At 40.0% G+C, this 23,467-nt stretch overlaps 1 protein-coding gene across 6 annotated transcripts in view; it reads left to right on the top strand.

The window, feature by feature from the left end:
- ATP8B4 (ATPase phospholipid transporting 8B4 (putative)) overlaps positions 1-23,467 on the top strand; it is a 299,006-nt gene that overhangs the window by 83,498 nt on the left and 192,041 nt on the right. For all 6 annotated transcript variants that reach the window (XM_070469294.1, XM_070469295.1, XM_070469293.1 and 3 more), the window contains exon 3: positions 3,732-3,790. In XM_070469294.1, the coding sequence (XP_070325395.1) occupies positions 3,732-3,790 (59 nt within the window). The remainder of the gene's footprint in view (positions 1-3,731; positions 3,791-23,467) is intronic.

The raw sequence follows: 23,467 nt of genomic DNA on the forward strand, positions 1-23,467 counted from the left end.
CAAAACTTCATTTTCGGCTTTGATATTTTTGCTCTTTGTTGGAGAATCAGCAGGAAAGAGAGGATGATGCTTTTACAGTCAAGAGTTTGAAATCTTTCTTTCAGAGGGCAGTTGTTTGAGAGGTTGCTTCCTGGCGGGTTCTCAATTTCAGAGTTATGCACAGGGAACTGACTTTCTTCACTGGTAAAGAAGGAAGTCATGTAGGTGGCTATCAAACAGATAAATAAACACTCTACAAATGCTAGGAGTCCAATCATAACCAAAGACAGGGTATTGTTTGTCAGGAGCAGTCCTTAGAGGTGAACTTCATACCTAAAAGCTGAGCCAACACAGCGGCTGTAGGGACATTTAGATTCCTCTTAGACTTTTGGGAAATAGGAATCAGTCCTTATAAATCATGGTGCCTGGCATATAGGGTACAGGTGGTAAGTCATGTTCCTACCTTCCTTCTTTCCTTGTTCATCTCCCTTATCTTTATCTCCCGTCTTATCTCCTCCTCTTTGTTTCTCTCTTGCTGTTCCTTTCCTCATCCAGAATATGTGCCTCCAAGTTACTTCTCCTCTCCAGTCACCTTCATCTCTGTGGTTGTGTATTCAGTTCAGTTCAGTTCAGTCGCTCAGTCATGTCTGACTCTTTGCGACCCCATGAATCGCAGCATGCCAGGCCTCCCTGTCCATCACGAACTCCCGGAGTTTACTCAAACTCATGCCCATCGAGTTGGTGATGCCATCCAGCCATCTCATCCTCTGTCGTCCCCTTCTCCTCCTGCCTTCAATCTTTCCCAGCATCAGGGTCTTTTCCAATGAGTCAGCTCTATGCATGAGGTGGCCAAAATCTTGGAGTTTCAGCTTCAGCGTCAGTCCTTCCAATGAGCATTCAGGGCTGATTTCCTTTAGGATGGACCGGTTGGATCTCCTTGCAGTCCAAGAGACTCTCAAGAGTGTTTTCCAACACCACAGTTCAAAAGCATCAATTCTTTGGTGCTCAGCTTTCTTTATAGTTCAACTCTCACATCCATACATGACTACTGGAAAAACCATAGTTTTGACTAGATGGACCTTTTCTGGCAAAGTAATGTCTCTGCTTTTTAATATGCTGTCTAGGTTGGTCATAACTTTTCCTCCCAGGAGCAAGCGTCTTTTAATTTCATGGCTGCAGTCGCCATCTACAGTGATTTTAAGTGAAGTGAAGTGAAGTTGCTCAGTCGTGTCCAACTCTTTGTGACCCCATGGACTGCAGCCTCCCAGGCTCCTCCGTCCATGGCATTTTCCAGGCAAGAATACTGTAATGGGTTGCCATTTCCTTCTCCAGGGGATCTTTCCGACTCAGGGATCGAACCCAGGTCTCCTGCATTGCAGGCAGATGCTTTACCCTCGGAGCCACCAGGGAAGCTCATTTTGGATTTTGCAGCCCCCCCAAATGATGTCTCTCACTGTTTCCATCGTTTCCCCATCTATTTGCCATGAAGTGATGGGACCAGATGCCATGATCTTAGTTTTTTGAATGTTGAGTTTTAAGCCAACTTTTTCACTTTCTTCTTTCACTTTCATCAAAAGGCTTTTTAGTTCTTCTTCACTTTCTGCCATAAGGGTGGTGTCATCTGCATTTCTGAGGTTACTGATATTTCTCCCAGCAATCTTGATTCCAGCTTGTGCTTTATCCAGCCCAGCATTTCTCATTATGTACTCTGCTTGTAAGTTAAATAAACAGGGAGACAATATGTAGCCTTGATGTACTCCTTTCCCAAGTTGGAACCAGTCTGTTGTTCCATGTCCAGTTCTAACTGTTGCTTCCTGACCTGCATACAGATTTCTCAGGAGGCAGGTAAGGTGGTCTGGTATTCACATCTCTTTAAGAATTTCCCACAGTTTGTTGTGATCCACACAGTCAAAGGCTTTTTTTGCCCTTTACAAATTTTAATTTCTGCAATATGATAATCTCTGGGTTTGTGGTCCTATTATTTTGTTATTTGTACTTGCTTTCTGGTGATACAGAGATGTCCCCTGGCAGTAGACAGAAAAATTGGGCCCCAGAGAAGGGATAAGCTTGTTTCTGAAGATTCTGGTGAGCTGGAGTGAGGTAGAGAGAGAATGCAAAGACTGTGTCCCTCGGCCTCTATTCCCTGGGAGCCTCTGTATAGTCCCCTGTAAGAGTGCCAGACCAGAAGCCTGCCCCACAGGCCCAAGGTTTTAGACATGGAAGTAGTTCTCTTTCTCAGAAAGACTGGAAATGTGTTTTAGTCAGCTGTCTGTGCAGTGCCCTGAGGATGGTAGTCTGCCAAGAACAGAATCTTTGATTTTTACAGTCCCATAGGATCCAGGAACACAAGGCTGTGGCTTTCAGAGCCAGGTGGCCAAGGAGTGTTCCCTAGGTGGCAGCTGTAAAAAACTGGGTCATCAGATGTAGAAACCGGGGCACCAGGTGTGTTTGGACATCCCCTCCAGGGGATCCTAGAACTCTGGAGTGTGGCAGAGGTGGAGTGCGAAGATAGCACCTGTTGGAAGATAAAAAGGGAAAAGAGAAATAGGAAAAAAAAAAGACAAGAAGAAAAAGAAAAAGAATAACGGAAGAAATAAAAGATGGCACCCATCTGCATTAGCAAGGCAGAGGGAGAGCAGGGTTGTACCCACCAACCACCATCTCTGGGGAGTATGCCAGAGGTCCCTGCCCCTAAGACCAATGTTTTAAAATTATCAAGTGAGTCTTTTTCTGGTGCTTTTCAAAAGGCTGCTTCTGTGCTGGGCCCTGGTGGGGGTGAGGGTGGGGCGGTGAGTCTGCCTGTAGGCACTTTAAAGAGCTGTGCTTCAGTTTGCCATAGTCCTGCCCTGTTGGTCTTTGAAGCAGATGCTATGGAGGCTGTCTCTCTGGTACCCATGTGGAAAGTTGGGGTATGAACCCTTCGCTTCTCAGGTTGAAGCTCTGGGTTTTGAGTTCCCTCCTCCTTTGTGTGGGGATGAGGTTTAGAGTGAGATTGTGTCTCCGCCTTTCCTACCTGCTTTGATTGGTTTCCCTCTTGTTTGCCTGATGTGAAGGGCATCTCTCAGCTAGTTTTTAAGTATTTTTCGGAGGAACTTGTTCCAGGTATAGCTGTTGATTTGGTGTGTCTGTGGGAGGAGAGGACTTCAAGATCTTCATAAGTTGCTACCTTGAACTGGAATTCTGCATTTGCTTTCCGAAGAGATTTTATTTTTTTGGCCATTTCTAGCTAAGGGCCGGTCTCAGTCTCTTGAAGATGTCCAGTTCCTCTCACTATGCATGGGTTGTTTAGAAATTTTATCATTGACTCCATAACCATAAGGTCAGTGACCTCACTGGTCACTTCAGTATGGTTTTGTTTGGCTATTATGTCTTACAATTCTATAGCAAAACAAAATTTCCTTTCCAGTGTGGCATTTGACATAGCTTCTTCTTTTTTTAGAAACTACTTGAAGTTAACAGAAAGGGTCTTTATGGAGTGAAAGGGATATAGAAATTGGCGACACATACTGTTTTGCTTTATGGCTGGCATTAGAAAGACAATGAAAAACACTTCAGCTTTCCATTTGGGGACTTTTCCGATACACATTCCAACATTTAGGCTGGAAAAAAACCAATGCCCTTCAAATTTCAAAAGAAAGAATTCTTGCAACCTTGATAACAATCAAAGTAACCTGTGTGATGTTAGTTTAATGAGTTGTATGTTTCTTTTGGTTGAAAATTTAATTTCTTACCTGATTTCTCTTTCTCTTTAGAAGTGGAACGGATAGTAAAAGCCAATGACCGTGAATATAATGAGAAGTTCCTGTACAAAGTGAGTAAAATACATATCGTGCCCACAAACTGGGGTGGGTCTTATCTTAAGATAGTAGGATTCATACCTTCTAGAACTTTGACTTCACTATAAACTTTGTTGGCCCATTTTAATAGCAAGGTGCCATATGTTTCAGATTTTTAAAAATAAATTTAGATTTTAGTAATGTTTGAACTCTTGTTTTTTTACGCATTAAGAGTGATTGGTATTCACATTGGTATGGGAATAAGATCTTCTTAAGAATGATGCTTAGTTTATTCTGGTGCCCATTGGGCACTTGAATAATGTAAGAATACTATGAAAACAGGCCTCTATGGTAGTACTTTGTGATAGAAGTGGTAATAGTGGCTGATGGGGGATGAAGAACTTTTGGGGATTTTCTCTAAACAACTGAGGCTGAATGTGGAAAAGTATATGTAGGAGAAAGTTCCCCAAGCTGAATGATTGTATTTATCAAATGAGCAGTGAGAATGATTATTTAAAATGTGTGAGCTCTAAGCTTGTACTGAACTACTTTTAAAAAAATTCTTTTATTGGGCACACAGGATCTTTGTTGCGTCATGCAGTATCTTTTGTTGAGGTGCACAGACTCTCGAGTTGTGGTGCTCAGGCTCAGTAGTTGCCCCAAGGCATGTGGGATCTTAATTCCCTGACTAGGAATCCAACCTGTGTCCCCTGTATTGCCGGGTGGATTCTTAGCTACTGGACCACCAGGGAAGTCCCTGAAGTACTTTTTTTTAACTAAGTTTTTTTTCATTTACATAAGAAGTATTTATTGAACATCTACTAAGTGACTGGCACTTTTCTAGAAACTTGGGATACACTGGTGAGCACCATGAATTATGTCATGCTGCTGCTGCTAAGTCGCTTCAGTCATGTCCGACCCTCATTAAAATCTCATCTTTCCTTGACTCAACTTAAGTTGCTACATGATCTTTTAAGATAAGTTCTAAGAAAGATAATTGGTAGAATTGATGCTGCAGTTGACATGCAGCCTATAAGACCCGGTATGATTGAGTTACTAGCACATTAACCAGAGTCTGAATTCACATAGGGGTTTGATGACTATTAAGACATAGCAATGTGAGTTTCATGGGACAAACTTTAGCAGTGTCAATCCAGGAACTAGCTAGAGGAGAGAGAATTTTGGCCAATGGATTATTTTTAGTATTTGGTTCCTTTTGGGAGGTCTTTTCCATTTGTGTAGATGAAAGCATTGGACTGCTCTAGCTCAGTACCAATAGAGGTAGCTAACCACTCCTCTTTTCTCTTGCTGTGCTAATCACGTAAACTTGTGATTATAACTTGGTATAACTGTCTCTACAGGGAGTCAGCACACTGCCTCTATGACAGATTTCTCATTAGAATAATATATGGCAACTCTGATTTTATTCATTAATCTTATAAGCTTGGTTAAAGTAAGCCTGCCCATGAGAGAACGAATCTCTCTCAGAAGGCTGATGAATGTGTTTTCTAGCCTGGAGTGGGAGTGGGAGTGGGAGGATGACTTTCTCCATGGTGATTATTTCCACTCTGTGCAGCCTCCTGCCATCTGGTCATTTAGCCTGGCTGGTCATCAGTAGACTTGGCTGCATGCCTTTCTATCCATTTTATAGCCAGTTCCTTAACTCTTGAGGACAACCCTTGAAAGCCTTGACCACCAAATACTAAATAAGAGGAATAGAAGTCTATATTTTGAGACCTCAGGGGAAAAGTTCAGTAATCTACTACTGGGTAATCATGCATTTACATATTTGGCTATATCCTTATTTTTCCAATGTGTAGCAAGTATTTTCATTCTGTGAGTAGTGACTGTAAAAGGAAAGTCATATTTTGTATGTTACTTGTAAGATGATACTGTCCTTTATAGTTATTTTTACTTAATTTATAAAATATTTCAAACTACCCAGATTAACTTGCTTCATCTTTCTTTTACTACTAATAATAATATGCCAATGATAACAGAGGTGCTTTTTTTCTTGAGCTTGTGTGATATTGAACAAAAGCACACAGATGTGTGTGTTTTCTGTTGGTCTTCTTAACAGTGACAAGGCAATAGGACAATATTCTATAGCTGCAGCAGATTTAATAAGGCAGCTTCATCTCTGAGTTTAAACATACTAAGGAAAAAACAAAGCCCATTAAGGGCTAGGAAAACCAAGAATGACAACAAGAGTTGAGAGAGGGAAGCTGCAGAGCAGAGAGGGGCATGAGTATCCCGGGTCTAATGACCCCTCCCATGGCTCCAAGGGGATAAGCCAGGCCCTCCTAGAGTGAACAAGGGTCCCTACCAGACCTGGCTGATGGTGTGTTGATTTGGGAACTCCCAGCAGGATGTCTGGCCACACATGAGCTGTAGGACTCACTCTTCTCAGCCTCAGTCTATTCAGATAAAAATTATGGATAATAAGCATACTGATTTCATAAACTTATTGTATGGATTAAAGTAGAATAACACACAGTGACCCTGTGAGCTATTCTTTGTAGAGATAGTATTTGAATCTATATCTATCTGATTTTTAAGGATTTTTTAAGCACTTCACATATGGACTATCCTTTTAGTAAAGGCAGAAGCCATGGGCCTTTCACTCAGTCTTGCATAGCTTTAAAGGATATTACCTCAAATGGAAATAAGTTTAAAAAAAAAACTTATAGGTCTCAGGGAGAATGCTCTTAATAATTGATGAAGTAATATTCTTCCCTAAAGGCTGAAAAGGAGATGGGGATAAACCAAAAATTATAAAAAATATGAAAGAAGAAATGGTGAAGCTTCCTCAAATGTAATGGAGAGAGTGTTTGGGGATAAGATAGACTACAGTTTGAATCCTTTACTCTCTTTCTCATTTACTAACTTGTGATTTCAATTTATTTATTTTTTTGCATATAATTAATTTTACCTGTGAAATGGGGCATTTTCCTTACAGGATTATCTACCATTGGGTTAAATGAAATAATTTATATAAATGTTTGATAACAGTAAGACTAGGTAGTATATACTGGATGTGTACTATGTACCAGATCCTAGGCTAAACCTTTTTTATGAATTTTTTTCTTTAACATGACTGTGGGCAAGTATGCACAGTCAATTTAGATTTCCTAAAAAGTACTGGGTAAAGTAAGATATCAGTGAAAATGGCTTAGGAAGACACTGAGAAATTGGCTGAGGTTACTTTTGCAGCAGATATCATGTCAAAAAGTTAGCAAGTCTGTGATACTAAAGGTGTGGAAGTTGCTGATAAATTATACAGGGAATGCAATATGGAGATACAGATGCACCTAAAGCAAGAAGACTAACCGTGTGAACGACTATGATTGCAGAGAACACCCCCCTCCAACCTGCCAACTAAGCCGTATGAGAGTGATAGTACTTAACTACTCTGTGCAATGCACTTGATAGGTTCAGGAAATAATCTTGATATTCTTAGTATGGGTACTGACAGTGTTAATAATGATAATAGCTTACACACCTAAGTGCTTACAGGGTTCTAAGCATTCTATTATAGTAAACTAATTTCATCTCACAACTCTGTGAAGAGAGCACTTTACTTATCTCACTTTTGTTTATGAAGACTTTGATGCACAGAGATCTCAGGTGATTTACTCAAGGTCACAGAGCTGGATAATGGCTCCTATTAAAACTGTCAGTCTAGTTGTGTACCAGGTACTTTGCACATGTAGCTAATCTTCCACAAAACCCTAAGAGATGAATTGGAGTCCCATTTGGTAACTTGTCTGAAGTCACACAGCTCCTAGGTAGAATCCTAATTTAGATTGGTCAAATTGAAAGCCTGTTTATTTCCATGATACACTGCTGCTCATTTGTCCAATCTTGAAAAACAGTAACAACAGAAAACCCACCAAACAAATCCTCTGAATTCCCTCTCCTCTTATTACATACCTGTTGGTGAAGTTTTTATACTCTGAAGACAAAGGTAGATAAAGGAGATATAAAATCTTACAAATGTGAGGCTAAGAATGACCTTAAATCCTACCCTTAGCATTTGTAGATGAGAACTTGGGATAAAAAGTTACACAAAGCACAGATAAATGGTATAATTTCCACAAACACAAAGACAGGCCAAGCAAACTTTTCTCTTTGAAGACTGAAAAAAGATATTTCAATACCTAGAAAAACCTTAATTTATCAACAAACCCTTAAGCTTCAAAGCAATTTATAGAACATAGGACACTCTTAAAAAATGACCAAAAGTGCTTTTAAAAGATAAAGGGTTTAGAACACAAAAAAAAGACAAGGTTAATGATTCTAAGTAAAATTAGTTGGCAAATGAGACATGATATTGTGAAAACTGGAAGGTGGAAAACATAAAACTGCAAGTGGGATTTCAGACTGCCAAGATGTGTAACACAAAGCAGGACTGGAGTGGAGGAAGAGTGAGCCAAGCGCTAGACTTCTTATTCTCATTAGAAAGGAGTTCAAAGTTTTCTTGGTTAATAATAGGAATGAATAATAGAAGTGAGGAGAACAGTTGTATTAAAATATGTTAATGTTAAAAACGTTAGGAAAACATAAGAGCGAGCCAGACAGCCACTCACGATCCCTATTAGGAGGAGTTCAGAATGAACGGTAGGAGTAGTAAAAACAGCTGTAATTGTATTAGAATGTGTTGATGTCAAAAATGTCAGAAAAAGTGTTAGATTAATTATAGCTATTTTCTGACTTTATTGAAAAATAAAGAAATATTGGAAAACACTGGTTCCCACTGTGTCCTGCTATTATTCTTTACATCAGCACAGGCGTATCCCTATTCAATTCTCTTGAACTCAAACAGAATTTGAGAAGGGGGAGGAACTTGTCTGAGTGCTGAGAAACTTATCCTGCCTCCAACTCAGAAAGTCCAGTAAACCTGAACACTTAATAGCTTTATCTGAAAATATTTCTTGCACAAAGGTAGATGGGAAGTTTCTAAAGAGTTTTTTCCCCTGAGCTAAATTACTGGTCCTATTCAGGAAGTGTACTGGCTTATACAAGTTGATGAAAATTTAATCAAGTAGTTTTGGATACTTTTAAAGGAGGTATTCCTTCCCCAAATTTCAATTTGAATACCTTAATTTATTCTTAGAATCTTGAGATGGCTTGTTGATATTATGGTTACTAAATGGAAGCTCTTGTTACTCTTATGAGTTTGTGATTGGTAAAACAGTGACCATTTGGGTTTTCCAAAAAGTGTTTCTTCAGTGTGACAATATGGCGGACTCTCAGCAGTCAGTGCTACAGTGACATCACCAAGATGCCCTTCAGCATGAGCCCCTTCCATTTCCCTCCCACCCACTGACTGGGACTTGTATGTTTACATAGTCACTTCTCTTTTAACTCAGAATAAGTGGTTAAGAGTGGAGTTAGAGATTGTGGCCCACTATCCTTCTGGATGTGTGAACTTGGACAGTCACTGGACCTCTTTAGGCCACATTATAATGATGTGTCTGTGTTTCTCTGAGACCAGACTGACATAACAGTAAAACTTTCTATTCCTGTGTGTAGGTGAATTAATGCTTCATTGTCTCCTTTTTAAAAAAATAGAAATAATAAAAATGATTTTTAAAATTTAGTATGTTCACAGTGTACCTACTTTAGACCTAGCAACATGTGTTCGTTGACTTAATTACTTTCCGAAGAGGTTCTGAGGAGATGTACAAAAAGAATGTGAAGCTCAGAGGAGTAAAAATACATGAGAAAACTGGAATGTGTAGGATATTTTTAGGTGGGCCCCAAACTGCATGCTAGAAGACCTTGTTGCTTAGACTGGCAATGTGTTGAGTGCTGAAAGTGAAAGTGTTTGTCGCTCAGTTGTGTCCAACGCTTTGAAACCCCATTGCACTATAGCCCTCCAGGCTCCTCTCTCCATGGGATTTCCCAGGCAAGAATACTGGAGTGGGTTACCATTGCCTTCTCCAGGGAATCTTCCCAACCCAGAGATAGAACTCGGGTCTCCTGCATTGCAGGCGGATTCTTTACTTTCTGAGCCACCAGGGAAATGCTGGGGTATTTAAAAGGGGGTATAGATTCTGCTTTCCACTTTCAAGGAGCGTGTGTAATCTATTCAAGTAGAGAACACCAGCACGTAAGAATGAATTTGATAATAGGTGATAGTCAAAAGGTAATGCTAACTTCTAATTGTGTGATGTGGCCTGTGTTAGGGAAATGAAGGTTCAGTGTGAGTGAAGGTGTTTGACGAAGTGTTACCAGAGGAAATGGGAAATGACTTGAGGCTTGTTTGTTTATATGTACCACCACTTGTTAGAAACGAGAGATGGGAGCAAAATCCTCAAGACTGATCTAATTGGTGGTGGCGATGGGTCATGGGAAATTAATAGTTCAGGTAGATGAGACCTGACTGTTTAAAAAAAGAATTTGAATATGAGGTATTAGGCTCTCAGGGGCTGAGGAGTCACAAAGTGAGGATTTTAGTAGCCCTCTGGATTAAATAGATTTGTTAATCAAATGGAAATGCCCAGGTTAATAGGGAATGTAACTCGGGTGGGGTTAGAGTGGTAGATTAAGGATATCCATTGGAAGAAGGCACTTCAAGTTAGAAGAAAAACAGAACTTGTTAAGGAGTGATGGCTGAAAGGTGTAGGGCTGGAAACTCCCACACAGTTAGAGAGGGGAGTGCTGAGGAAAACAGAGAAAGGGTGAGATGAAAGCTGGGGTGGGTGTGGGGTACAGGGAGGAGCCCCTCAGGAAACAGGGGGTGGGTAACCGTATCTGAAGCTAGGTGCTCTTGAGCTTAAAAGTTAAAGCAGAATATCTTTAAATCACATGGAGCAGTTGGTGGACCTGAAGAAAGCAGTTTAATTTGTTTTGGAAGTCAGAGGGCAAGGGAAAAAACATTCAGAAAAGAAGGGCTTAGTTAAAAATAAACAATAAAAAGAAAAATAGTATTTAAGCTTTCAGACTCACTGAAATGAAGTGAAGGATTTTTGAGTCAATTTTCTCACATTTTGACTATGTACAGAAAGCCATGGGAAGGTGAAACTTAAAACATTTTCTTTGGAAGACTCTTGGGATATCTACATGTTGGGACACATCCTAGTCCTGTTTTAATCCTGGGAAAATTTGCGTTTCTCTTCTTTTTTTCATGAGCAGTGTAGTTGCACTGCCAACATGCTGTAGATGCTCACCAAGAAGCCTGATGATTAAAGCAATTTATGTACCAACCAAAAAGTATGGATGATGCCAGGCACTGTGACAAGTTGGAATTAGTTGTGGAAATTGCCAGTAACTTGCATTTGCTGTCTTTTCTGGTTGTTGGTTGTTGCGTTTTTGTTTTTTTTTGTATTGGGGCATTACTATAGTAGCAGTGACTTTTTAGCAAACATTGAAATGCTTTCTGTTTTGTGTGCTGTTAATATCCGTGTCCGTTATTCTATGTTCTACATGACAAAGGTTTTATAAATACTTGTAGGAGAAAAGATAAATTTTGGATATCCCTCGAATTCATTTTCATTCTAGATTCAAGACTTTAAAAGTATAAATATTTTATTGTTTTGACATCTGATTTATTTAAATATTATTATTTGGCTAAGTATTTGTCTGCTTTTTTGTTTTGTTTCCTTAATTTGGTTGATCTGTTTTAACCTTGTTTTAGCCTCTGAATTCCTATTTCTAAATGTTCTAAAATGGCACATTAAGAAAATTTAAAAACCCAGTTAAGCTCTAGAATTTTGAAGTTTGCTTTTTACTTCTTCCAGGCTTGAGTGAGATAATTTCAGCATCCTCATAAGTTAGTTCTGTTCTATCTGCTCTATGAAGTAAGTTTCTAGTAAAGCCACGTAATTAGCTTCATTTGTTTATTTTGCTTTTACTTTATTCATTGCAATGATATAAAATTTAAAATAGTTTTCAAACAATATGTAATTGGAATTAAAAGAGTTAAAATAAGCTAATTTTGATGTTTGAATTTTGTAGCTTTGTTGTAGCCTAGCTCTGGTAAAATATATTTAAGCTAAGGCTGAGAAATGAAAAGATGGAGCAGGAAGGAAAGTAACCTCCTGTGTGAAGCAAGAACAACTGCAGTTTCCTTTGTTGGCCAATGGTTTATGAAGGTAATCCATAAATCAATCATGTGGATAATATTGGGCAAGTTCAGTAACAGTTGAGGGGCTAACGGAAAAACCACCAACCCAACAGTCTCAAGGTGGTTTTTAACCCTGTTTTGTAATTTTCTTTACTGGACCAAAGAATTTTTTTCTGTGATTCGTATTATTAAAAGTTAATAACTATTACATTTTATATTTTATAGTTGAAAGATTAATCAAATCATTTGTGTTAACAGTTTAGTCTCAAATTCATGTCTACTATTATAAAACCAGTACTAGATTACTATTGAATTTTATATCTGACATTCTATATGCAGTTTCTTACAAAAGTAAACTATTTAGGCTTTAAAGTTAGACCTGGAGATCACTTCAAAATTATACTAAGAGTTGATAAGGGGCCATATATAAAAATATTTGTGTGCTATGTATTTATGTGCATGTAGGGAAGGTTGTAGTTATAAGAATGTGTGTATGTCTTTGTAAGAATTTTCTGGCTTCAACTATTTTTTGGAGCAGAGAACAGCAGATTCTTATATCTAAATTGGTGATCTAACTTTCTACCTGCTGATATCCTGATGTGACATCTCTAGTAGCACTGGTTGTTCTGGTTTTCATGTGTGCTCTTTGGTTGTAAAGTTTGCTGTGAATCAAGGTCACTCATTATAGCTGTGGCCTGTCCAGGTACAATGGATATATGTTGCAGTTGGTAACATCATTCTGTACCAGTAGTCTGAAAGTGCACAGAAGAGGAGTTATTTTATTCAGAAGAGAAAACCTGACTGATACAGTAAGGAAGATAGCTGAAGTTCATCACAGAATCTCAGTGTAGAATTATCCTTTAAAGCTTTTCCATCAACTTCTACAGAATTTTCACTGACGACACATCCAGTCTGTGTTTGTATCCCTCTAGAGGAGGAAAACTCACCACTTCTTAAAAGGGCCTTTTCTGTCTTTGCATAGCTTTGACCATTAGACAGTTTGTCTACTGATTGATGCAAAGTGACCTTCTTTTGCTCTGTTATCCTTTGGGTTAGTTTTTCTTCTGAGGCCAAAGCAGAGCAAATGCATCTCCTGTTTCCCATGACAACCTTTCTGATATTTGGCTCACTTAAGTAGGCTTGTCTCCAGAATCATCTGCAATTCCCTTTCTTTTCAGAGAGCTTCAGCTTTGCTCTCATTTCTTACAGTGGGTTGCTCCAAAGTCAAGCAATATTCTAAAGGTTATTTGACCAGCTTGAAGTAGAAGCATTATTACTGCAACCCAAGATGGTACTAGTTTTTGGTGATTGTTGATGCCTATTAATCTCATATTAACCTCATTTTCATTATTAGTGATCAGGACTGTGCCACACTTATTTCTGCATCCTGCTTGTTGTAGAACAGACCTTACTGTCCTGTGTCTCATGTGGACTTATGAGCATGCCTTCTTCATTTTCACTGATATATAAGCTTATGGGCCAATCAAATCAGAGGCTCTGGGGGATGGAGTCTATGCAGTGGTATTAAAAAAAGAAATCCACCCATGTGGTTCTAATGAGCAACCAGGTTAAGAATTACTGATGTTGTTATTCAGTTGCTAAATTGTGTCCGATTCTTTGCGACCCCATAGACTACAGCACGCCAGGCTTCCCTGTCTTCCACTATCTCCAGAGTTTGCTCAAGTTCATGTACATTGAGTTCAAGAATCACTGATGTAAGTTCTTAATTAAAATACTGAGCACAACACAGTTGAGGACAGAGCCAGTGTCTTATCAGTAGATGCCATCCGACAGGTTGCCTTTGGGCCGTAATCATTATGTCTTGTTGCCTGAGTTAGTTTCCAGTTTCTATAATTAGCTCTCCTGGCTGCCAACCCAATTTTTGTTGAATTGTGCTACATTACTGCTCTCGGTCTTAATTGGCAGAAAGCCTTTAAAGATATTAAATCTATTATAGTGCTGGTTTAGATAACTTATATGGAAGCAGAAGGATGGAATGAATAATTGAACTTCGAAGATTGCTTTCCAAATCATGTTTCTATCATTCTTGCAAACCATGTAGTCCTATACACACTTGTATGCCAAATGCCGCAAAAACACCATTGTTATAAGCAAGACATTCTTGAGATTAGAAGCACAATGGACTGAACTGCATAATGTTTTGCAGAGAAAGCATTGTTCAGACTTTTCTAGGTGAGAAAAATAAGGTAAAGAAATGTTTGATTTTTTTTTCTTCTCCCTTACTTTCTGATGTGAAAATGTTAATGAACCATACAAAGAGGTGCTAAAAAAATGTGAAAAATTTATGTTTATGCTAGAGCCTCTCTTTCTTTGGCAAATGTACTTCTCTAAGTTATATACTGGAAATTACTTGTTTGTGTTGTGAATTGCTAACACTTATTAATAGCTCATGTTTGTTCTGATAAATGGAATTGCTTTCCCCTGACATATTATTTTGCATTTAAACAATTGTGTTTATCAGACTTACATTGAGTAATTAGTATTTTTTATCACTTTATTAAATCTTTTAGAGATTTATAAACATATAAGATAGAATCTTAGCTCCTCAGGGATTTGCTGTCACCTTGAGATTTTATTGAAAGATGCTTACTCTTTGGAAGGAAAGTTATGACCAACCTAGATAGCATATTAAAAAGCAGAGACATTACTTTGCCAACAAAGGTCCATCTAGTCAAAGCTATGGTTTTTCCAGTGGTCATTTATGGATGTGAGATTTGGACTGTGAAGAAAGCTGAGTGCGGAAAAATTGATGCTTTTGAACTATGGTGTTGGAGAAGACTCTTGAGAGTCCCTTGGACTTCAAGGAGATCCAGCCAGTCCATCCTGAAGGAGATCAGTCCTGGGTGTTCATTGGAAGGACTGATGCTGAAGCTGAAACTCCAGTACTTTGGCCACCTCATGCGAAGAGTTGACTCATTGGAAAAGACCCTGATGCTGGGAAAGATTGAAAGTGGGAGGAGAAGGGGATGACAGAGGATGAGATGGTTGGATGGCATCACCGATTTGATGGACATGGGTTTGGGTAGACTCTGGGAGTTGGTGATAGACAGGGAGGCCTGGCGTGCTGTGGTTCATGGGGTTGCAAAGAATCAGACACGACTGAGTGACTGAACTGAAATGAATTATGTTTTAATGATAGAAGATGCTTTTGAAGCCTCTCTCTTCCCCTATTCCATGTAGACAGATTTCCTTCCTTCTTTCCCAACTTTTCCTCTATTCTTTCTTCTCAACACCTTTATTCCCAAAGAAAAACCACTCAACAAACAAAAATCATAAAGCCAGGTAGTGTGGGTTTAGGTTTAGGTTTATCAGCCTACCCTGAATGAGAATGGGCCAGAGACCAGGAAAACCCAGGAATGTTGGAGGAGGACACTTCTATGATCTGGCCTGAGGCCCTTGTTGCCCCAGCATCCTCCAGAATATAGGAACTCGGAGCTACACGCATTTCTCATCTGATCTTCAGGGGTTCAGGAGAAAATTGCGTAGTTCCCCAGAGCTGGTGTTATTTGTGCAGAACCCTAGTATAAGAGATAGTCTTAGGAAGGATCAGACTATTTGTAGTGTGTTACTATAACCCCTTGGCCCTTTGGGAAATTCTTTATGGGTGCCTTTCCTCATTAACTGGACTTTTCCACTGTGCCTTTGTTATTGTCATAAATGCTGAGGTCCTGCCTGAAGTTTGGCCTTGTTCCCAGACTGTACAACATGGACTAATTTTTAGTCCTAATAAACAAAGCAGTTTGTATGCACTAAGTTATCCAAAGATGCCCTTGTAATTCAGCAAGCCAACTCCAGATCACCTCAAAGAAATGCCCACTCTGGTTGTCCAAAGCCTTGTAAGTCCTGGACTGAGATGAGCCAGTGAACCAAAGCTGGGGCCTGTTCCCAGCAGATATCAGACCATCAAGGTGGAGGCAGGCACAGAAGAGCTTTGGAAAACCAGAACTAGGAGACAAACAAGTCCTTAGAGATGCCCCGTGAGAGTCCCACTGAAATATAACCTTTTATTTCTTTTTTCTTTTCTCTGCTTTTCTTTTGTTTTACCTCATATCTCTCTGGAGAAGTCATATACTGAATCTCTCTCCCTAAGTATAATTTTAAGAGTCTTTTTAGTCCTTTTTCAGATATCATAAAAGAAAAGTTAACATTTTATCTGGAATGGTTTAAAAGTCTTTTATATTGTACATGTCTAAACACCCTGGAGACAAAAAAATTAGTGTGATTAAATTAATCTCAGAGGGAAATTTAATGTGATCCCTTGGTAATTGTCCAGTATTAGCTTTTTGTAGATAAATTACTAGTCAGAGGCCACTTACTAGCTCTAGAACAGTCCTTCAGATGCTGGAATGCTAAACCAAGGCCTGAGAGTGGAAAACAGAGCAAGGTTTATGACACTGCCAGGCAGATTTGCTCTGAGGTGAGACTGAGGCCTTCCTGAAAGCTTGCTGCCACTGTCTATGTTTCTGAGGCCTAGATGGGAAATGATGCTCCCTAGACAAGCCCTGTGATGCTCTCCCTTCATTGAAAAGACTGAGAGTGACTGCTCCAACTGATTGAATTAGTGTGCATTGTCCACTGTGCTTTAGTTTAGGGAGGCTCTTTTCTTCACCAGTTGAAGAATGTTCTATGAGGATCAATGAGTTCATTGATCAAGAGGGAATCTAAAGACTCCTTGTTTCTTACTCATTTCTCAGGAAATACATACCATTAGGGAGAATACATAACTCCATGAAACATAGCTTTTATGAGCAGTGCTTGCAATTGCTGTAATCCTGTTTCTTCATCTGTAAAATGGGCTGAAATTGTAACAGTTCACTGGCTTTTTCTCTTTTAAAGATCACCTGAGATGATGTATGTGCAGTGCTTAGCATAGTGCTTGGCATATGTAACATCTGTTAGCTGATGTTATTGGGAGACACAGAAACACTATCAGAGACATAGTCATGCATCTCCATTCTGTGTCTAAGTCTTGATGACACACACTCAGTCTCTCAGTTGTATCCCACTCTTTGTGATCCCATAGAATGTAGCCCTCCAGGCTCCTCTGTCCATGGAATTTTCCAGGCAGGAATACTGGAGTGGGTTTCCATTTTCTTCTCCAAGGGATCTTTCCAATCCAGGGATCAAACCTACATCTCTCGAGTCTCCTGTGTTGGCAGGCAGATTCTTTACCACTAGTGCCACCTGGGAAGCCCTTGATGGCACATGGGTCATACTCATTTCCTTTGACTATGACAGTGTTTTGTCTGGCAGTCTTCAAACTTTTTGAACATGCTTCTTGTAAAAAGAAAACCTTCCCAATATACTCATATATAATTATAATACTTGGGCATCCCTGGTGGCTCAGATGGTAAAGAATCTGCCTATAGAGCAGGAGACCTGGGTTCAATCACTGAGTCAGGAAGATCTCCTGAAGGGCATGGCAACCCATTCCAGTATTCTTCCCTGGAAAATTGCACAGACTGAGGAGTCTTACATATATATGTATTTATATAGATGTATTCATGTATATATTTATATGAAAATGTGTATTATTGTTGTTTAGTTGCTAAGTTGTGTCCAACTTTTTTGTGATCCTTTGGACTGTAGCCTGCCAGGCTCTTCCATCCATGGGATTCTCCAGGCAAGAATACTGGTGTGGGTTGCCATTTCCTTCTCCAGGGGATCTTCCTGACCCAGGGATCAAACCCCTGTCTCCTTCATTGACAGGTGGATTCTTTACCACTGAGCCACCAAGAAAGTCCATGAATGTGTATACATATATAATAAAGACAATCTGTACTTTGAACATTAGGAACCCTTTTTTTTTTGGGAAACCCTAACTTTTGAATGTGTTGTTAAAATATATATGGGAGTGTGTGTGTATATACATATATATGTGTGTGTGTATATATATATATATATATATATATATATATATATATAATTATTTTTTTTTCTGCTATCCTGAAGGACTGTTTGGGGCACCCCTGGGGGACAGGTGCCCCAGCATTCTTATCAGATAGTGGAATCTTGAGGTTGCAAAGTCAAACAAGCAGCTTCTTAAAGCGACTCTTGTCAGGGAAGGTGTTCCTGCTCTGTTGCTCACTGTTCTCTTCATGGCGCTGATCACTTAATTTGTGTTATCAGTTTACAAGTTTATTGTCTGCCTCTCTCCCTACATCTAAAGTGCAAACTTCCTCTCAGAGGGTAGGGTCTTTGTTTATTCACATCGGTAGTCCTGGCTCCATGACCGAGTGCCTGACACATAGAAGAACCTAAATTAAATGAAAAGATAAAGGTTCGGGGACATGTCCCTCTGTTCTTTCCCTCCCACACATGTTTTTGTTCTTGGTGGGGAGCCCAGGCTTAGGAGAATGTTCTGAAGCTGTTGATGGTGGTGGTGGTGGTGCTGATGATAAGGATTTAGCGGTTCTCGGTAAAGCCTCATCTGTGTGTTGACCCTCCCTCCGTAGTTATCACTTCTCTATTCCTTCCAAATAGGAACTCTATGGGCTCCTCACTGGGCAACTTTTGACTAATACTGAGGAGTTGTGGTTCTCCCTGGTACCAGTGAGGCGCCAGACGCCGGATCTCCATGCCCACTTGCCCCATACATGCATTCTTTTGGGATCTTTGCATAAACATGGGCGTTTCACATATTTCCGTGTGATGCAAATGCCTTTAGGCCACTTCCTTTTTAATGCAAGTAGTCTGTGGACACAGTCTTTTTTTGGCTTTCATTTTATGATTTAAAGATAATCCTTCCCTTAGGAGTCAGGGCTATTTCTCTGGAATCCAGGATGTACTATAACAATACTATATCTGCCTCCTCTTCTGGTAAGAAAAATAGGCTTTTTCCCCTTCAAGATCCTGACAGTTACTTTTTATAACTGTCATGGAAAAGAACTGTTTCATCAAATTTGGGAGGATCTTTTGCTAGTGCTTAAACTTTGGTACTCATTGCGAAAGTTCCTGGGGTTTGGCCTGCGGGATTCACAGATGCAGACGGTGTCCCCAGACAACCACCAAACGCGGTTAGGCTCAGCCTTCCATGACTCACTCTTTAAGGCAAATACAGAGATAAAAGTAAATTATTGTATAAAAATGTAAACTGATCTTTTATGTATTATTAAGACTCTTATTACCTGGGATTTGATTGGTTGGGAGTAAAAGAAAAATCAACTCAAATTACCATAGACAATATAAGACATGGATGATCATGGAACTGAAAAGCTCAGAGGCAGGGCTCTTCTCAGAAGAGACCTGGTTTGGTTTCATTCTCGGTGTTCCTTGGCCCGCGTCTTCAGTGTAGAATTTATTCTTGGCAGCCTCCTCCATTCATGGTCCCAAGATGCTGTCAGTGACTCCTAAGGCTGCTTTCTTCCAGGTTGGACTTCAGTCGGAGAGAAAAAGCCTCTATTACCAGCAAATTCACAGACTGATATATTAGTAAGACTTTAATCACATGATGTAGGTCATGTGCTGATCCTTGAATTCAAGTTTGTAATTAGAAGGGTGGGCCATGTAATTGATTTAAACTAATCTGGCACCCCACTCCAATATTCTTGCCTGGAGAATCCCAGGGACAGAGGAGCCTGGTGGGCTGCCATCTATGGAGTCACAGAGTCGGACACGACTGAAGCAACTTGCAGCAGCAGCAGCAGGCCTGACCTTGGAGTTATGGTTGGGAGTTCAGTCAATCTAGATCACAGGACTAAGAAATTTGAGGCACTGTTAGCTGAGATAAAGGGGGAAATACTTGTTATACTTGGCACTGAAACAGGACTGGGTTGGAAGCACTGAGGTTGGTTTTTTATTTTTACTTTTTGTATCTGTTGTGTTTTGTGCTCTTCAAATATTAGGATTAGTTTCCATTTTTGGTTATGGTAGCCATTATTGATGTCTGTTAGTGTTTCTGGCTTTCCATCTTATGAACGCCTAGTTACTCTTTCTGGTCAATGAACTGTGAGCATTTCAGTTGAAGCATTAACTTGTGGGTATGAGACTATTCAGAGTGTTCTCTTTGCCTCCATTAATGCAACGGGAAGTGTTTGAGATGGTGGTTGGCCATTATAAGTAACTATGATGAGCAGATCTCCCTGCTGGCTCATGCTAGACACGTAGTATGAGTAAAAACAAACAAACAAACAAACAAACAAACCCTTATTATGTTAAACCATGAAAATTCTGAAATTGTTGGTTACTCTGGCATAACTGGTTTATCCTGTCTAGGACACTGGATTTCCTAAACCCATTTGGGTTATTTGAGGGTTGCTCACAAATATCTTGTATATGTATAATTTTTTTCAACTTTACAACATTGCTTTCATGTCTATGATACCATCTTATCTCCACAATGATTGTATAAATGTAATGAGAAATATTATTACTGCATTTTGCCAGTGGAAGAATTGAGGCAAACTCCTGAAGTGCTCTGTCTACTAGTTTAGCAGTATCTGCTACTTTCTATTTGCTTTGTTTTCTTAAGCAATATGATTACATGATAAAATCAGATTATAAAAAATTATGTTTTTCATTTTATGATTATTTTATTTGATGGCCCCCTCTTGAAGAATTTGCCATTTTCTCACTTTATTCTTTGCCTCTACCAAGTAGTCAGTGTTGTAAATGTTAAAGACTTTTGCTGCTTCTGTTAGAGAGCTAAATTAAGGGAGTGGTTAGCCAAACTATTTGCCTACATTGAACTTTGAGGGGGACTGAAAGGAGTTCAAGGAAGCTGTGGTTATACACTAGACAGTAGGTAACTGGGGCTCCTACAGAGGAGGTTGACTCAAGAGGAAGGGGTAGGCATACAGTATTTCTTCTTGTCAGAAAATGGCAGCAGGCCAGAAATAGAGTACAGGAGAAAGCAAGGGCTGATTGCTCTGAAAGCAGAAGAGACATCTGCTTTGCAATGAATTGGGGAAGCATAGTGGTAAAGAGAATGGGCTCTGGAAGCAGAAAGCCTGGATTCAAATCCTGGTTCCACTACTTATAAGCTGTGCAATCTTGTGTAAACTACTTAATATCACTGTATTAATATCTTAGATTTCCCTTCTATAGTTAGTTCAGTCGCTCAGTCGTGTCCAACTCTTTGCAACCCCATGAATTGCAGCTCGCCAGGCCTCCCTGTCCATCACCAACTCCCGGAGTCTACCCAAACCCATGTCCATCGAGTCGATGATGCCATCCAGCCATCTCATCCTCTGTCGTCCCCTTAGAAGGGCAATAATAGTACCTATTTCATAAGGATGTTACTCTTAGGACAATACACATAGTAAGAGCTTGATAAATACTAGAAACTATTATTATTTCATTGCCACCCTGCTGCCGCCACGCTGGTCTAAGCCATCCATCATTTCTCATCTGTAAATAATTGAAAGACCTCCTCTTTGGACTTCTCACATCTATTCTTTGTTGTCACCATCTTTGTCCCAGCTCCCTCCCACTGTCCCTTCTAGTTAGGGTAATCTTTTAAAATTAGAACCTCATCAGGATTACTTAAGACTTTACAGTAAAGACTAAAATCCGTAGTATTGATTGTGAGAAACTTCTCTCTCTAATTACAGTTTGTGCTGACCTGTCTAGTCTAGTTTCATAGTCCCTCTTTTACATCCTCAGGTGTGCCACCTTCTGCTCATCTCAGGGCCTTTGTTTTACTGTATTACAGAGAAGCAATGCCTTTACCTCATTCTGATGTTGCCTTCCAGGCGGAAAGGTCTCTACTGGGGTGACGTTTCTCTGTCCACCCCTTTTCTCACTCTGCCCCACGAGATATGGAGTTATTTCCCTGATGCATCAGTCTTGGGTAAATATCTGAGCTTCTTCAGCTCGGCTTTTCCCTCTTCCTCTTGGAAGTGACCTTCCTAAAGGAAGTAGGTGGTTCCTGATGCTTTTCTAGGAACAAGCTCTTTCTTACCATGTGGAAGGTCTGTCCTGGTCCAAGATTACTTATGCCTGTGTGGTTAAACCTACCTCACTGTGGGGTCAGTTGACTAGTCCGCTTGGCTAACAGACTAAAGCCATGACTTCCAGCCTGATGTCTGTCAACACTAAAGAAGCTCTACAGATTCCCTCCATGTACTACCGTCTCCTTGGTTTCTTTCTCGTCCACTTCCTCCTCCTTTCTTCCAAGTTGGGTTATTTCTAGTGGTCCTTGGTAGAAACATAGTGTGAAGAGGATAGTGGAGAAGTTCTTCCATGCTGTATTATAGAATGAGTTGTCCAATATAACAGTAAGCCAGTAGGCTGGCTCAAAGAAATGGCCAAATATCACAGTCTAACCGATGGTCACATTCTTTGATAGGGCTGTAGAAATGGAAGCACTGTTTTTCCCTTTTTATTGAAAAACAAAGGTAAATGGGTGTGGAGATTCTCCAGGAGGGGGAGCCCTCGTTCCTCATTCCCAGTCAGCTATAAGTGTTTGCATCATCTGTGACTAAGTCACAACAGAGCCAGTAGAACAAACACCATCATTGCTATAAGTCAACTTAAACAGAATTGTCACAGTTCCCATTTGGTATTATCACTCTATCCCATACAATTTACTCTTCACCTTTGTGGAATTCAGTTTTATAGGAGTGTTTCTTTATAATTCCTGTCAGGGTTTAGAATGTGGTCCCAGCAAATGTTCTGTCTGTCCTTGTAGTAAGATATAGGCTTAACTTCTATTTTAGTTTCAACTTAGCAGGAAAATGTAAAGCGGAATTAGGAACATGTGATCCTTTTGGTTAACTGTGTTTTCTCCTTAGCTTTCCTCTTTCCCATTAGTTTTCCAAGTCCATTTTTTTAGAAAAATGTGTTGTGACCAACAGCTCTTCCTTCCCAGTCAAGTTTTTGGATAGAGATCTCAGTGCAAAATAATCATCATCAGCTTACAGACAGTTTTCAGCACAGTGCGGTGCATCAGTCCAGTGAAGCTGCAAATCCTTCTCTTGACACTTCTTTTACTCTCCCACAACTTGTTTCATAGAGCTGGATGCATTGATTCCTGATAAATGTTAAAAATGGCCATTTAACAGATGACAGTGTTTTCTTTGGGCTTCCCTGATAGTTCAGTTGGTCAAGAATCCACCTTCAATGCAGGAGACCCCAGTTTCATTCCTGGGTCTGGAAGATCCACTGGAGAAGGGGTAGGCTGCCCACTGCAGTATTCTTGGGCTTCCCTTGTGGCTCAGCTGGTAAAGAATCTGCCTGCAATGCAGGAGACCTGGCTTTGATCCCTAAGTTGGGAAGGTCTCCTGGAGAAGGGAAAGGCTACCCACTCCAGTATTCTGGCCTGGAGAATTCCACAGACTGGATAGTACAGGTAGTAGTGATTACTAGGCATCATTGTAGGTTCATTTAAAACAAGCCATGTGGGAGGAGGCTCCAGTCAGGATGGGAAAATAGAAAGATGAGGAGCTCACCTCCTCCACAAACATATCAAAAATATATCCACCTGTGGAACCATTCTTATGAAATACCTGCTGAACGTTGGCAGAAGATCGCAGAATGTCAAAATTGCAAGAAAGATCACCACATACTTGGGTAGGATGAAAGAAAAAAGAGAATCAGGATGGGATCCCTGGGAGGGAGCTGTGAAAGAGGAACCGTTTCCTCACCCTGGGAAGCCCTTCAAATGTGGGGAGGTCAGCTG

The sequence above is a fragment of the Odocoileus virginianus genome, chromosome 6, assembly GCF_023699985.2.
Source record: "Odocoileus virginianus isolate 20LAN1187 ecotype Illinois chromosome 6, Ovbor_1.2, whole genome shotgun sequence".
In the NCBI taxonomy this organism is placed as follows: domain Eukaryota; kingdom Metazoa; phylum Chordata; class Mammalia; order Artiodactyla; family Cervidae; genus Odocoileus; species Odocoileus virginianus.